Source organism: Oncorhynchus gorbuscha, linkage group LG12 (genome assembly GCF_021184085.1).
Source record: "Oncorhynchus gorbuscha isolate QuinsamMale2020 ecotype Even-year linkage group LG12, OgorEven_v1.0, whole genome shotgun sequence".
In the NCBI taxonomy this organism is placed as follows: Eukaryota; Metazoa; Chordata; class Actinopteri; order Salmoniformes; family Salmonidae; genus Oncorhynchus; species Oncorhynchus gorbuscha.
Window position 1 is genome coordinate 70,477,840 of NC_060184.1, and position 15,802 is coordinate 70,493,641.

At 43.7% G+C, this 15,802-nt stretch overlaps 1 protein-coding gene across 1 annotated transcript in view; it reads left to right on the forward strand.

Annotated features, from left to right (window-relative positions):
- The window catches only part of prkdc (protein kinase, DNA-activated, catalytic subunit), a 43,739-nt gene that overhangs the window by 21,155 nt on the left and 6,782 nt on the right, over positions 1–15,802 (forward strand). The window contains exons 44-70 of the mRNA XM_046292848.1: positions 435–500; positions 598–661; positions 793–941; positions 1,245–1,382; positions 1,837–1,956; positions 2,114–2,257; positions 4,947–5,098; positions 5,230–5,364; positions 6,008–6,119; positions 6,218–6,345; positions 7,135–7,284; positions 7,460–7,633; positions 7,824–7,922; positions 8,006–8,216; positions 8,536–8,719; positions 8,924–9,118; positions 9,352–9,467; positions 10,092–10,223; positions 10,422–10,604; positions 12,342–12,553; positions 12,731–12,869; positions 13,219–13,404; positions 14,297–14,521; positions 14,716–14,824; positions 15,011–15,113; positions 15,227–15,392; positions 15,545–15,719. Of these exons, the coding sequence (XP_046148804.1) occupies positions 435–500; positions 598–661; positions 793–941; positions 1,245–1,382; positions 1,837–1,956; positions 2,114–2,257; positions 4,947–5,098; positions 5,230–5,364; positions 6,008–6,119; positions 6,218–6,345; positions 7,135–7,284; positions 7,460–7,633; positions 7,824–7,922; positions 8,006–8,216; positions 8,536–8,719; positions 8,924–9,118; positions 9,352–9,467; positions 10,092–10,223; positions 10,422–10,604; positions 12,342–12,553; positions 12,731–12,869; positions 13,219–13,404; positions 14,297–14,521; positions 14,716–14,824; positions 15,011–15,113; positions 15,227–15,392; positions 15,545–15,719 (3,967 nt within the window). The remainder of the gene's footprint in view (positions 1–434; positions 501–597; positions 662–792; positions 942–1,244; positions 1,383–1,836; positions 1,957–2,113; positions 2,258–4,946; positions 5,099–5,229; positions 5,365–6,007; positions 6,120–6,217; positions 6,346–7,134; positions 7,285–7,459; positions 7,634–7,823; positions 7,923–8,005; positions 8,217–8,535; positions 8,720–8,923; positions 9,119–9,351; positions 9,468–10,091; positions 10,224–10,421; positions 10,605–12,341; positions 12,554–12,730; positions 12,870–13,218; positions 13,405–14,296; positions 14,522–14,715; positions 14,825–15,010; positions 15,114–15,226; positions 15,393–15,544; positions 15,720–15,802) is intronic.

The window sequence follows — 15,802 nt, forward strand, 5'->3', positions numbered from 1 at the left end:
GTGGAGTGCCTGTACACAGCCCTTAGCCGTGGTATATTGGCCATATATCATAAACCCACGAGGTACCTTATTGCTGTTATAAACTGGTTACCAATGTAATTAGAGCAGTAAAAATAAGTGTTTTGTCATACCCGTGGTATACGGTCGGATATACCACAGATATAATCAGCATTCAGGGCTCGAACCACCCAGTTTATAATACAAGTTATACCATGGCATTGTTGAATACTTGTTTCTGATTGGCATGAAGGGCATTCTAGAGTGTGCATTATAATATATACACTCAGTTTATAAAAACATATAAACTATGTACTTTTTTCCTGTGGTGAAATACAATTGCTAAATGGTATGGGTATAGAAGTACCAGGCTCATCTCACATGATCAATTCTACAATACAAATCAATAATGTATGTTCATCTGTTCTTTCCCCCAGAATCAATTCATATTCGAGAATCTCATTGATACCCAAAGGACGTACAGATTCCCTATTGAAATTGAGGTATATTGTTTTTTTTTCTCCCACTGATGAGACGACGTCGGTGAGTAATCAGAGTGATGTCAGTAATCTGAGCATAGCCTTCTCATTCTCCCTATAGGTTCCTATGGAGAGGAAGAAGAAATACGTCATGATTCGGAAAGAAGTGAGCGAGGAGAACGGAGGTAGGATGAATCTGCAGCTCCACCTGACATTCAGTTGAGGTTCCTTAGTGTACTTCACGTTACATTGTTGGAAGTAACAGTTGTCTCTATATTTAACCTTTCTATCCGTGTTGTCTGTCTCTGCCCATCAGAGGAGCCAGTATACCTCTCCTCTCAGTCCTACATGGCTGACAGCAGTCTGAGTGAGGAGATGAGTCAGTTTGACTTCTCAACCGGAGTCCAGAGCTTCTCCTACAATTCTCAGAATCCTGCGGGGCAAAGTCGCACAGTCAGGAAGCGGGTCAGTCCGACTGCTGTCTCTCTCCATGCTCCAGGGTTGCTTTTACATGGGTTAGAGTGTATCCATGGGAGAGTCTCTTGTCCCGTCCCTTAACAGGCCCCTTACCTTTATTATACACATTGCATAAGTACATATACAATATTTAAGATATCCTAAAGATATACTGAGTCAATACTTAGTGGAAGCACCTTCAGCAGAAGGAACAGCTGTGTGTCTCTTTGGATATAAATATACACAAAGAGCCTACAAACTCATTTGCACTGTTGTATCTTTTTATTGGTAAATGTTTGACTGTTACCTCAGAGAGCCGAGACCATTTCGGCTCAGGAGGAGACTGTGGACCTGGAGATGGATGAACTGAACCAACACGAGTGCATGGCGGCCATGACGTCTCTGGTGGGCCACATGCAGAGGAACAACATCACTCCCAGAGTTGAACAGGTCTGCTCCATTCCACTGCTCCATTCCACACTGACCACTTAGCCCCTAAACCCCAGGCACTCTTGTAGATCTGAGAGGATTTGATAGATATAAGCATTATTATGGCTTAATCTCTCTGGTCGGCTTTTTGCAATATTGATTCCACATATCCAGCCCTCATCAGATCTACAGGAGGTAGAGGCTAGGGATTAGGGGCTAGGGATTAGGGGCTAGGGATTAGGGGCTAGGGAGTAGGGGCTAGGGAGTAGGGGCTAGGGAGTAGGGGCTAGGGAGTAGGGGCTAGGGAGTAGGGGCTAGGGAGTAGGGGCTAGGGAGTAGGGGCTAGGGAGTAGGGGCTAGGGGTGGATTTGGAATTCTGCACAAGTCTGTCTATTGCAGTTGGAGAAAGGTTGATAGTATATTTTGGGGATTGGGACCCATTCCAACATGTTGTCTTGTCTTCTGTGTGGTCTAGGGAGGTGTACCCAGTGAACTCCCACCCTGGATGAAGTTCCTGCAAGGAAAGTTGGCAAATCCAGCCACACCGCTAAATATCCGACTTTTCATCGCAAAGCTGATAATCAACACAGAGGAGGTGAGGCCACCCATCCTCTAACAATATATTTTCTCCCTGAGTTTTACCCTTCATCGTTCCCATTTTTCCCATTTGTATTTCAAATCAAGATTGGCAGGTGTGGTTCCAACATACTGTTCCTGATATTTCTGATGGTTCTGACGCTGTTGTTCTGCAGGTTTTCCGTCCATACGCCAGGCTGTGGCTGGGGCCGCTCCTACAGCTGGTGGTCTCTGGGAACAACGGGGGTGAAGGGATCCACTTCATGGTGGTGGACATAGTGGTCACAGTGCTCTCCTGGATTGGCCTGGCCACCCCCAAGGTTCTTTCCCGTGTCTTCTTTTCACCCCTTTTCTCATTGAGCTACACTCTATATACAAACATATGTGGACACCCCTTCCAATTGTTCTGCTACAGTATCAAAAAAAAGTATGTGAACCCTTTGGAATTACCTGGATTTCTGCATAAATTGGTCATAAAATTTGATCTGATCTTCATCGAAGTCACAACAATAGACACACACAGTTTGCTTAAACTAATAACACACAAACAATTATACATTTTCATGTCTTTATTGAACACACCGTGTAAACACAGTGCAGGGTGGGAAAATTATGGGATTTAATAACTGGTTTACCCTCCTTTGGCAGCAATAACCTCAACCAAATCTTTTCTTAATTTTGGACCATTCCTTTTTATAAAACTGTTTCAGTTTAGCAATATTTCTTCTGTTGAAGACATTCTGTTGTTGATTTACTTCTGTGTTTTGGGTCCTTGTCCTGTTGCATCACCCAACTTCTGTTGAGCTTCAATTGGGGTACAGATAGCGTAACATTCTCCTGCAAAATGTCGACAAACTTGGGAATTCATTTCTCTGTCGATGATAGCCAGCTGTCCAGGCCCTGAGGCAGCAAAGCAGCCCCAAACCATGATGCTCCCTCCACCATACTTTACAGTTGGGATGAGGTTTTGATGTTGGTGTGCTGTGCCTTTTTTTCTCCACACATAGTGAGTGTTGTGTGTTCCTTCCAAACAACTCAACTGTAGTTTCATCTGTCCACATAATATTTTGCCAGTAGAGCTGTGGAACATCAAGGTGTACTTTTACAAACTTCAGACATGCAGCAATGTTTTTTGGACAGCAGTGGCTTCTTCCGTGGTGTCCTATGAACACCATTCTTATTTAGTGTTTTATGTATCGTAGACTCGTCAACAGAAACTCTTTGATTCTTCTCATCCTCATTGAGCATTCTGCGCTGTGCTCTTGCAGTCATCTTTGCAGGACGGCCACTCCTAGGGAGAGTAGCAACAGAGCTGAACTTTCTCCATTTATCGACAATTTGTCTTACCGTGGACTGATGAACATCAAGGCTTTTAGAGATACTTTTGTAACTCTTTCCAGCTTTACGCAAGTCAACAATTAGGTCTTCTGAGATCTCTGTTGTTCGAGGAATGGTTCACATCAGGCAAAGCTTCTTGTGAATAGCAAACTCACATTTTGTGAGTGTCTTTTATAGGGCCAGGCAGCTTTAACCAACATCTCCAATCTCATCTCAGCATGCGTTTACTGTGAACACTGAGGCTGTACCAGCTTTAAGTTACCGTTTTAACAGTGGCCAAGTAGGCTTTTGTTTTCTGTTTGATCATAATGTAGGCCCACCAGAGGGGCCTACAATAAAAACAACTATGGAGAAAATGCATCCCATAACAATTTAAGATAGAAATAGCTGTTCTATCATTTAGCCTATAGTAGCAGCCAATGTGTGGTGTTCAATGTAGGCCAACATTCCATGAGTCGCTCTGGATAAGAGCGTCTGCTAAATGACTTAAATGTAATGTAAATGTACTTTTGACAAAAAAACATACAGTACAGGGCTTAACCTGTTTATCCACTTGCCCTTCAGACAAGGTGACTGGAAATGTTGTTGTTTTGATGCTAGAAACCACTTTATAAAATAAAATGCATTATTATGCCCATACCATTATTACAGAGAATCAGACAAATTATCCTACCTTCTGCCTATTTGGTACTTATTCAAGCCTGTCTCAAAATACAACACTGCCCCTTTAAGACAAAAAAACCCTCTACCTGACTCATTTCAAAGAGAAATGTACACGTTTTGTGCTCATGTAGGAAGCAATCACTCCCCTATTGCTGACTACACATTATCTATAACTAGGCTATTAACTCACTGGCTACATGCAGCTTTTGCTTTGATCTCAAACAACCACATCTACTCATCACCACAGCTGTAAACACAGTCCAGTTTAAAGTAAATGGCATAAATTCATATGGCAATGGTCTATTTGCATATAGGCATTCTGCAGCTCTGATTGGTTATGCCGCACCGGTCTGTGTAGAGTACGGGCTGAGTCGTGCACAATAGAATCCTACTTCGACGCGTTCTACCTACAACATCTCTTGCATAGTTAGTTTTGTTTCAGTATGTTACATTGAAAGTGTCTAATATTGTATTGATTCGCTCACAATTGCCACAGTAAAGGGAAACGTTGATAGTGTTAACTAACAGGGAAAAGTCTAGAAAGTTGAGAAGTTCAATCTCGTGCTCCTCTACGTGGGCTGATAATTCTTCTGAGCTCTGTGCGGTGTTCCCAGCGCGGCAGTCTTGGGCTACTGCACGCTAATGCTCAACGCCATCGAACACCTTTGGGATGAATTGGAATGCGAGCCAGGCCTAATCGCCCAACATCAGTGCCCCGACCTCACTAATGCTCTTGTGGCTGAATGGAAGCAAGTCCCTGCAGCAATGTTCCAACATCTAGTGGAAAGCCTTCCCAGAAGAGTGGAGACTGTTATAGCAGCAAAATATTGACCAACTCCATATTAATGACCATGATATTGGAATGAGATGTTCGATGAGCAGTAGTCCACATACTTTTGGTCATGTAGTGTACTTCCAATACAGCATTGTTTCTCCTACTATGATTTTGCCCCCCCATGGGGGAAATGTTGCAGTACAGTCTCTTTTTTTTTTTTTTTGGTATCCTAGGGCAACACTAGAGATGAAGTCCTGGCCAATCGTCTGCTGGAGTTCCTGATGAGGAACAGCTTCCACCCCAAGAGACCAGTCTTCAGACACAACCTGGAGATCATTCGCACTGTGGTGGAGTGCTGGAAGGACTGTCTGGATGTGCCCTACAAGTGAGAATGACCCTAGTACAAGCATTTCATTTCCTTTCCCACTGATTTCCCCAAGCTTTTGAAAACCTTCTCAAAAAAGTGAACTATCCTTTTAATATCAACATGCGTCCTCTTTCTTCTTTGTTGCGCAGCCTGATCTACGAGCGTTTCTGCGGCACAGACCCAAACAGTAAGGATAACTCAGTAGGACTCCAGCTGCTGGGCATCGTTCTGGCCAACAGCCTCCCTGCCTACGATGCCACGAAGTGTGATATCGAGTACGACAGGTAAATGGGCAACCTGTGTCTGTCTGTCGAGAAAGTAAACAAATGCATCAGCTGATTAGTAGTCCACATATGGATGTCATAAGGTGAATGCACCAATTTGTAAGTCGCTCTGGATAAGAGCGTCTGCTAAATGACTTAAATGTAAATGTAATGTAAATGATTAGATTGATGATGAGCATGATTGTGGTTATGATGATGAAGAAGATTATTATGATTGTGGTGATTGTGGTTATGATGATGAAAAAGATTATTATGATTGTGGTTATGGTGATGATGATCGTGGTTATGATGATGAGCATGATTGTGGTGATGATGAAGAAGATTATTGTGGTGATAAGGATTGTGGTTATGATGATGATGAGCATGATTGTGGTTATGATGAAGAAGATTATGGTGGTGATTGTGGTGATGATGATTGTGGTTATGATGAAGAAGATTATTATGGTGGTGATGATGATTGTGATGATGATGATGACTATTAGTATTATTAGTAGTATTATGGCATTATTTACCTTACTATTGTTGACATTATTTTACCTGGTAAACGTGATTGAAAACCCATTCCTCCATTGTGAGTGTTGCATTGAATGAGGGTACTGAGTGTTTCAGTGAATAAGGCCTGACTATGTGAAATGTGTTGCAGGTATATCCAGTCCCTGACCAACAACCTGGCCTTCACCAGATATAAGGAGGTCTACTCTGCAGCCGCTGAGATCATCGGTCTTATCTTGAAGAACATGACTGAAAAGGACAGTGTATGTTAATTTGTCCTCTTGATAATCCTAAACTCAAATGATGGACTTTATTTACTTTTTATTTGAACATGATTCAACATGTTGTTTCTTTCTTTCAGGAACCTGATGTATCACTGCTCAGTCTCACTGTAAATAAATTAAAAGATCTGAAGAAAAAAGACCTGGATGACAAATTCATTATCTGCTTGAGCAAAGTTTCCAAACACTTTCCTCCCTTTATGGACCGGTAAGAGTAGTGTTTTTATCTTGTAACTTTCCTCCCTTTATGGACCGGTAAGAGTAGTGTTTTTATCTTGTAACTTTCCTCCCTTTATGGACCGGTAAGAGTAGTGTTTTTATCTTGTAACTTTCCTCCCTTTATGGACCGGTAAGAGTAGTGTTTTTATCTTGTAACTTTCCTCCCTTTATGGACCGGTAAGAGTAGTGTTTTTATCTGGTAACTTCCTGAAACACCATGATCTAGTAAGCTAGTTCAGCCCAGGCCCATCAGTGCCTTAGGCGCTAAAACTGAAGTAAATAATTTAGCTAATTCACTGGATACAAAATTAACTGGGCTAAAAGTGAAGCTGCACTCCTTCACTGTCATACATTTCCAACTTACTTTGATAATGCTCCTTTTGTTAGGAAATGGCAAAGATTTACAAATATTTGTAGATAAACATCGGGTCACCTCGATTAGAATGGATTCTGGAGGAAGACTTACTGGCTGGTTTGCTCTAATCAAATCTGGGCAATTACCCAGTTATTTTGATATGCAAGGCTACTTTCTAAATACACAAAGCAGCTTTATGAGAGTTTGTAAACATTTTTGCTGTACTGTTTACACCTGTTGTTCACATGGCAAATAAAGTTGATTTTGATTTGACTTACAATAATGTGTGTGTGTGTGTGTGTGTGTGTGTGTGTGTGTGTGTGTGTGTGTGTGTGTGTGTGTGTGTGTGTGTGTGTGTGTGTGTGTGTGTGTGTGTGTGTGTGTGTGTGTGTGCGTGCGCGCACACTTGTGTGTCTATATTAGGTTTGTCAACGTAGTGTCCTACCTGCTGCCGAAGCTGCACGGCATGTTGAAGACCCACTGTCTGGAGTGTGTTTTCAGCCGGGCCGAAGTCATCCCAGACATCTACCTGCTGCTGAAGACCAAGGGATTCACCCAGATCATGGCCCACAGGTTTGCACCCCCCACACACACACACACACACACACATATATATGAGGCCTGGACTAAAAAGCATGGTCAATTGGAGAATCTCCAGTGTAATCGCTTTTTAGTCCAGGACCAGCCTTAATCCGTGTCAGACATAAACTCCGGTAGAAACCACATGCCGTTGTTGCCGTTCTCCTAGGGATGAGGTGAGACAGAGAGTGTGTCTGGACATCATCCACAAGATCCTGGCCAAGCTGAAGCCAGTGGAGCTCCAGGAGGTCCTGGGAGCCGTCACAGCATTCATCTCCCACCCCTCGCCGGCCTGCAGAGAGAGGATGTATGACATCCTCATGTGGATTCAGGATAACTACAGGTTGGTACAGTGCTCATTTTAGGACAGCCTCACCGCATTGATTCAATCACCATGCCTCACCCTTACACAACAACGGTTTAGTTCATATTTGGGCCCCACCACTATGCCCCCTATAATTGCTCTAATGTTGATGCTCGGGAAATTACGGATAGAATGATTGTGAAAGGCTAACGAAGTCAGTTCTTTTCAGTGATGTAGAGAGTCAGTCTGACAGTGTTTCGGTGGAAGTGTTCAACGAGGCAAAGGAAACCCTGCTTCAGGGACTTACTGATGGAAACCAAGGGCTGCAGTAAGTACTTACCTTACATGTGGCATAAAAGTAATTTCTCACAAAGTAGTGTCTGTAGCATTCTGCCTCCCCTCAATCTGCAGGCTGTACGTGCGTAACTTCTGGAGCCACGAGAAGCGCCTGCCCAAAGCCACCCTGGAGCGCATGCTGGTGTTGCTGCACTCTCTATACTCCAGTCGCATCGAGGAACACTTCCTCAGTCTGGCCACTAACCTGCTCCTGGAGATGACCAGCCAGAGTCCAGACTACACACGCAACATGTTTGAGTACCCGCTGTCCGAGTGCAAGTTCCAGGTCAGGAGACTGTGACCACCGTAGAAATCAAATAATTTATTTCTAGATCATTCTTTCAAGATTGTTATTTTTAGAACATTCTATTTCTATGAAATGACTAATATAGGCTTCAGCCTGCAAAGAATGCACATTTTGATAGATGTTCTTTAACAAAACAATGTGACAGAAAAGTACATTCAAATGTATCTTTTCAGGTTTATAACATTTAAATGTGAATTCCACACATGATCACGAAAGACACAGACATCTACTACTGTGGGTAAATCTGCAATAAGACTGTAGAGCAAAGTGTTTTGATGACGTTTTCTCTCTCTTCAAGGACTATGTGATTGATTCGAACTGGCGTCTCAGGAGCACCGTCCTAACCCCGATGTTTGTGGAAACTCAAGCCACACAGGGAGCCACGCAGGGCCTGGAGAGCTCCACGTCTCAACCAGGGACTGTGAGGAACCAGCTCCGAGCAACACAAGGCTCACTGGAGTTCAGCCAGACTCAAGCTCCAGGTATGTACGTCCCCTTTCCTTCAAAAAGCCTTTGAAACTGAGATATTCAGTTGGTTGGGGTATGGGTGTGAGTTAGCTATGACTAACCAGCTGTAACTAACTAATTGTTAGCTATACATTTGTGTTAACTCTTTGATAGTGTTTAGCATCCTTGTGTTTTTTGTGTGGTTATGTGCGTTTTACATTGTTTTGTTTCCCTTTCAGGCCGGCACTCCGGCTATAACTGGTTGACCGGCAGCAGCGTGGACACTCTGGCTGAGTACTCGCTGTCCTCTGAGTCCCTTTCCGCTCTACTCGTGTTCGACAAGAAGAAGCCGGCTGCTTGGAGGCCCACCGGGGACGGCTTTGGCACCAGGCGCCTCGCCTCGCCTTCTGACGAGGGTGACAGCCGCAGCAAAGGCTAGTCTCTCAAGTTTTATACCACCATTTGATGTTATTCCTTTTGTTTTAAAAATGATAACACAATAGTCTCAGAATGAACATGGACCAGGACATAAAGAATAAGAAACAGATTTATTATTTTTTTTCATTGCAAAGAAAAAAATTCTCCAAATGTTTTCCGTTGTGTGCACTTGTGGATACTGTATGTCTATCAGCTGTCAATGTCCTGTTTGTCTGCTTCCCTTCAACAGCTCAGAGTGAACAACGCGCCGACATCCTGAGGCTGAGGAGACGCTTCCTCAAGGACCAAGAGAAAGTCAGCTTGGGCTTCGCCAAGAAGGAAATACGCCACCAAAGACAGGAGAAGGCAAGCGTCAAGAAAGCCCCTTTTTAAGTGAAGGAGTTATACACAGAGTGTACAAAACACTAGGAAAACCTTCCTAATATTGAGTTGCACACCCCTCCCTTTGCCTTCAGAACAGCCTAACTTCATCGGGGAATGGACTCTACAAGGTGTCAAAAACATTCCACAGGGTTGCTTGCCCATGTTGACCCGACTGTTTCCCACAGTTGTGTCAAGTTGGCTGGATGTGTTTTGGGTGATGGACCATTCTTGATACACATGGGGAAACTGTTGCGCGTGAGAAACTCCGTAGCGTTGCACTCAAACCAGTGCGCCTGGCACCTACTACCATACCCTGTTCAAAGGCACTTAAATATTTTGTCTTGCTTAAAAATGCTTCTTTAACTTCTCTTCATCGACACTGATTTTGACGTGGATAAAACAGGTGACCTCAATAAGTGATCATAGCTATTACCTGGTTTCATCTGGTCAGCCTGAAAGAGCAGGTGTTCCTAATGTTTTGTACACTCAGTGTAGATCAAATCCATATTTGTTCTGTATTTGTAGTTATCTGCATTTCAATCTTTTTTGCTTGAGTTTTATGCTGCCATTTTGTCTTCTAACTGGCCGGGTTATGTGTTAACTTAGGACAAGATGGCCGACCAGAGGCTAAGAAAGGAGGCCCAGGTCACTCTGTACCGCAGCTACAGATCCGGAGACTTGCCTGATATCCAGATCCAGCACAGTAGCCTCATCGCTCCCCTGCAGGCTCTGGCACAGGTCTGTCCCACCTCTGGATGGCCACCCCACTGTTACGTCACTTTCATTTACTATACTCACTTTACTTTTGTTTAACATTTCACTTTGGGTAGTAAAAAGTAGTGCTCTGTGTTGTGGGAGAGCAGAACACACATTTCCATCTCATCATTGCTGGACTCAAGTTCTCTACTTAATTTTATTCTAAATGTCTTTCCCCAGAGAGATCCCACACTGGCCAAGCAGCTGTTCAGCTCTCTCTTTGCTGGTGTCCTGCAAGAAATGGACGGCTTGGAGAAGTCTAATGAGGAGAAGAAGAGGATCAAGGAGGAGCTACTGAGGGATATGAACGGGTTCCTAAGCAAGAGTACCCTTTACTTTCCTCCTTTTGTTGCATGTGTGCAGGTTTGAGACTTCTCACGTTTTTTTCACTGTGTGTAGAGGATGGTTCAGTTGTTTTAGGTCAGTTATTTTGGTATTATTGTGGAATATTTCTCATATGTTGGCATCTGCATTTGTAACACTTGAATCTTTGCCATCTCTGCTACAGTTGAAGTAGGAAGTTTACATACCCTTAGATTGGAGTCATTAACTCGTTTTTCAACCACACCACAAATGTCTTGTTAACAAACTATAGTTTTGGCAAGTCGGTTAGGACATCCACTTTGTGCATGACACAAGTAATTTTTCCAACAATTGTTTACAGACAGATTATTTAACAATTCCAGTGGGTCAGAAGTTTACATACACTAAGTTGACTGTGCCTTTAACCAGCTTGGAAAATGACAGAAAACGATGTCATGGCTTTAGAAGCTTCTGATAGGCTAATTGACATTATTTGAGTCAATTGGAGGTGTACATGTGGATGTATTTCAAGGCCTACCTTTAAAACTCAGTGCCTCTTTGCTTGACATCACGGGGAAATCAAAAGAAATCAGTCAAGAACTCAAAAAAAAAATGGTGGACCTCCACAAGTCTGGTTCATCCTTGAGAGCAATTTCCAAACGCCTGAAGGTACCACGTTCATCTGTACAAACAATAGTACGCAAGTATAAACACCATGGGACCACGCAGCCGTCATATCGTTCAGGAAGTAGCCGCATTCTGTGCAAATCAATCCCAGAACAACAACAAAAGACCCGCCATAAAAAAAAAGCCAGACTACAGTTTGCAACTGCACATGGGGACAAAGATCATACTTTTTGGAGAAATGTCCTCAGGTCTGATGAAACAAAAATAGAACTGTTTGACCATAATGACCATCATTATGTTTAGAGGAAAAAGGGGGAGGCTTGCAAGCTGAGGGAACACCATCACAACCGTGAAGCACAGGGGTGGCAGCATCATGTTACGGGGGTGCTTTGCTGCAGGAGGGACTGATGCACTTCACAAAATAGATGGCACCATGAGGCAGGAAAATGATGTGGATATATTGAAGCAACATCACAAGACATCAGTCAGGAAGTTAAAGCTTGGTCGCAAATGGATCTTCCAAATGAACAATTACCTTAAGCACACCTCCAAAGTTGTGGCAAAATGGCTTAAGGACAACAAAGTCAAGGTATTGGAGTGGCCACCACAAAGCCCTGACCTCAATGCTATAGAAAATGTGAGGGCAGAACTGAAAATGCGTGTGCGAGCAAGGAGGCCTACAAACCTGACCCAGTTACACCAGCTCTGTCAGGAGGAATGGGCCAAAATTCACCCAACTTATTGAGGGAAGTATGTGGAAGGCTACCCGAAATGTTTGACCCAAGTTAAACAATTTAAAGGAAATTCTACCAAATATTAATTGAGTGTATGTAAACTTCTGACCCACTGGGAATGTGATGAAATAAATAAAAGCTGAAATAAATCATTCTCTCTTCTATTATTCTGACATTTCACATTTTAAAAATAAAGTGGTGATCCTAACTGACCTAAGACAGGGAATTTTTACTAGGATTAAATTTCTGGAATCGTGAATCTGAGTTTAAATGTATTTGGCTATGGTGTATGTAAACTTCCGACATTCCGACTTCAACTGTATGTTGTGGGCGTGCATGTATTATTCATTGCATACAGAAAGAAAAATGTGACGCATTCACAGAAATACCCAGTGAACAAGATGATGTGCAAGATGACTGGTGTGTGTTTTTGCAGGACATGAGCTACCAGCACAAGGATCTGCTCCAGATGCAGCCTGCAGCAGTGAGCTCCAGCTGCCTGGCCAGCCTCCAGCAGCCCACTGGCATCCTGTTGCTGGAGGAGGGCTTGGTCCAGGGCTGCAGCCCCGAAGAGCCCCCTGCCAAACGGGCCCGCGGCGGACGCAAAGAGGTCCCTCCAGACACAGAGAAATGGATTCATCTGGCAAAGTATGTAATGGTAGTTTGAGGATCTAATAAAAGGGAATCATAATTATAAGTTGGATTTATTTCTGCAGAGCCCTTTTTCCAGTGCGAATCATGCTTTAGCTATACACACACACCTCATCTAATACAGTACTATACATTTGAATTTGTGGTATTGTTTTTCCTTTTTATCTCCTCCAGACTCTACAGATCTCTAGGCGACTACGATGTCGTTCGGGGGATCTTTGGCGGCAAGATTGGGACCAAGTCCATCACATGCACTGCTCTGCAAGCGGAAGCCAGCAGCAACTATGCTGAGGCAGTGAGGCTCTACAACGAGGTAATGCATTGAGAATTCAATTCAATTGCCTCATTGAGATGTGATTATTTGTGCAAGTACATGTGTATAAAAGGAATACAGATACAACACCGACATCCAACAAATCAATGTTTTTAAGTTTGCTGGTCCTGGAGAAGATGGTACTCCTGTTACTCTATCACCCCATAGTGTATTATAAGACTTATAAGCATTCATAACAGCATTCTTAACAGCTCACCGCTCCTTACAACAGTCATCGTAACTGCATTAAAGATTATACATGCAGTCATATTGCATTACACACAGGTGGTTTATAAAAAGTGTTACCAAATGTAACACCTTTTAACGTTGATGTTCCTCAACGCGGCAGGCGCTCAACACGGAGTGGAGTGACGGCGAGCCCACGGACACAGAGAAGGACTTCTGGGAAATGGCGGCCCTGGAGGCATACAGCCATCTGACAGAGTGGAAGTCTCTGCAGTACTGCTCTATCGTCAACATCGACCAGGAACAGCCAGTCAACCTGGACAAGATGTGGGCAGAACCCTTCTATCAGGTAATCCCATCCCACAGAGTTGGATAGAGGGCTTGACACAAGGCCTTCATGAGTTGTGCCATTGAAGCCTTTCACCATTTTTAAAGTAGTCAACTGGGTGGGACTTCCTATGGGGTAAGGAGGGATCATAGAATAAATGACAAGCCACAAAATTAGGTATTTGCTTTTATTTAGTCTATTTGTAGTATGTATGTACTATATCAAAGCTATCTACCGTAGCAGTTTGCTTTTGTCTTGCACGATGGATTGTATTCAGGAATGTGTGTGTTGGTGTCACAAGAATTTTCAATCCCAATGATGATAACTAAACAATTATTTAAGCTTTGACCAATCCCTGAGGTTTGTAAGACCCTGGGTTTAATAATAATTAGGCAAAGGTTGTTTCTGTATTCACGAGAATGTTCTGAAGTCCATAATACAAAGACATGTCATTTTATAACTCTCACCCCCCCCTACCTACTTACACGCACACACCGACACACAAACAGTACAGGGATTACACACAAAGACACACAAACAGTGGGTGGGATGTATCTTTCCCCACAGTTCACATTCCTCGTTTACCGTTCCCTCCATCCCGAGATTAGAGGGACCTTGACAGCGTCTCTTTCCTGTCGTAAGTTTTTCAAAGTTCCAACCAGGTCAGGTCATGTATAGTTTAATTGTCCTCTGTGTTTTCTTAGTCACACACACATTTCTCTCCCTTACTTGCCTTGACCAAACCTTATTGGACTTTAGTCTAATTATTCTTATACGTGTTACATAATCTAATAATTATGTTTCAAGGTGGAATTCTTTAGTCATTACCTTAAACATATAAATTCCCTTATCAGTTGGCTTTTGACTTGCACGATGGATTGTATTCATGAATGTGTGTGTTGGCTTTTGACAGGAAACATACCTGCAGTATATGATGCGCAGTATGTTGAAGCAGCTGCAGCTGGGGGAGAGGGACCAGGCTCTGCTCAGCTTCGTGGACAGTGCCATGAAGGTGGAAGAGCGCAAGGCCCTGCTGGAGAGCCACTACAGCCAGGAACTCAGTCTGCTCTACATCCTGCAGGAGGACTACGACCGCGCCAAGTATTACGCCAACAACTGCTTGCAGGTCTTCATGCAGGTCAGTGGCACCACAAGATGACATACTGCTACTGTAGTTACTGCTAATGTGCGAGGGGGTAAGGATTGTAGGAAACGTGGTTAATGTCGATGGAGTAGTGCAGACAAAGTCAGTTGTCATTTAAATATGGAGGTGCCTGATCACACTCAATCACTCACTCACTTGTACATTTCCTCTCTCATGTCTCTGTGAAGAACTACTCTAGTGTGGACTCTCTGCTGAACCGCAGCCGGTTGACCATTCTGCAGTCGGTGCAGGCTTTGACAGAGATCCAGGACTTCCTCCAGTTCATCACTGGAGAGGGTGAGTGCCCCCCAATTGCGCTAATTTTGATCTAAGGCACCATATCATCTTGCTATTTCGTGACCAACTGGGGTTCGAACCCGGGTTACCGGTGTTAGTCCACTGAGCTATCTCGCTGTTTTGATTCACCATAATATCCTGCATAGGTGACAAAATATATGTTCTATTTATCTCTTTTTGTCGCAGTTTCCATTAACTCCCTACAAAACCTCATTAGACGATGGATTGACCGCTACCCTGACGCCAAAATGGATCCAATGAATGTATGGGATGATATCATTACGTCTCGGTAAGAGGTTGTTTCTTTTTTGAAGAAGAAGAAGAAGAAAATGTGTCTATATAATGCAGGGTGTGTGGTTTCTTTACTGTCAAAATATCCCCTTCTACCTGCCCATGGTCCAGATGTTTCTTCCTGGACAAGATATGCGAGAAGCTCAGCAACCAGGCCACTAGTGACACCATGGAGGTGGACGGGGCAGACCTGGACCAAGCCCAGGACCTCGACACTATTGTCAAGGACTGCAAGTTTAGCATGAAGCTATGCATGGCTGACAGCGCTTGGAAACAGGTGAGGTCTCCCGATGCTCTCCAGAACCGAGGGGCTCCTGCTCACAGCCGAGGCCATGTGTTTTTGTTTGATCATTGTCCATTGTGGATGTCCTCCCGTGGCCACACAGGAAGTGACACATTGCACCTTTTTAAAATGCTTTGTCATTCCAGAGCAACTTCCCTGTAGCCACCAAGCTGCTGAAGGAGCTCCACCGAGAGGCCAAGACTCAGAGAGGCTGGCTGCTGCGTTGGGTCCACAGCTTCAGTCGCTTCAGCCACAAACGCAGCCTGGGTCAGGGGCCCGTGGAGCAGATCGCCACCATGCTGAAGGCTATCCCACTGCTGGGTAAGATCATGGATACTTGGAGGTTTGTTATGGCCAGTTATGGACTGTCCTGGGATCAATAGTGTCCAAACCATTTGCCTGAG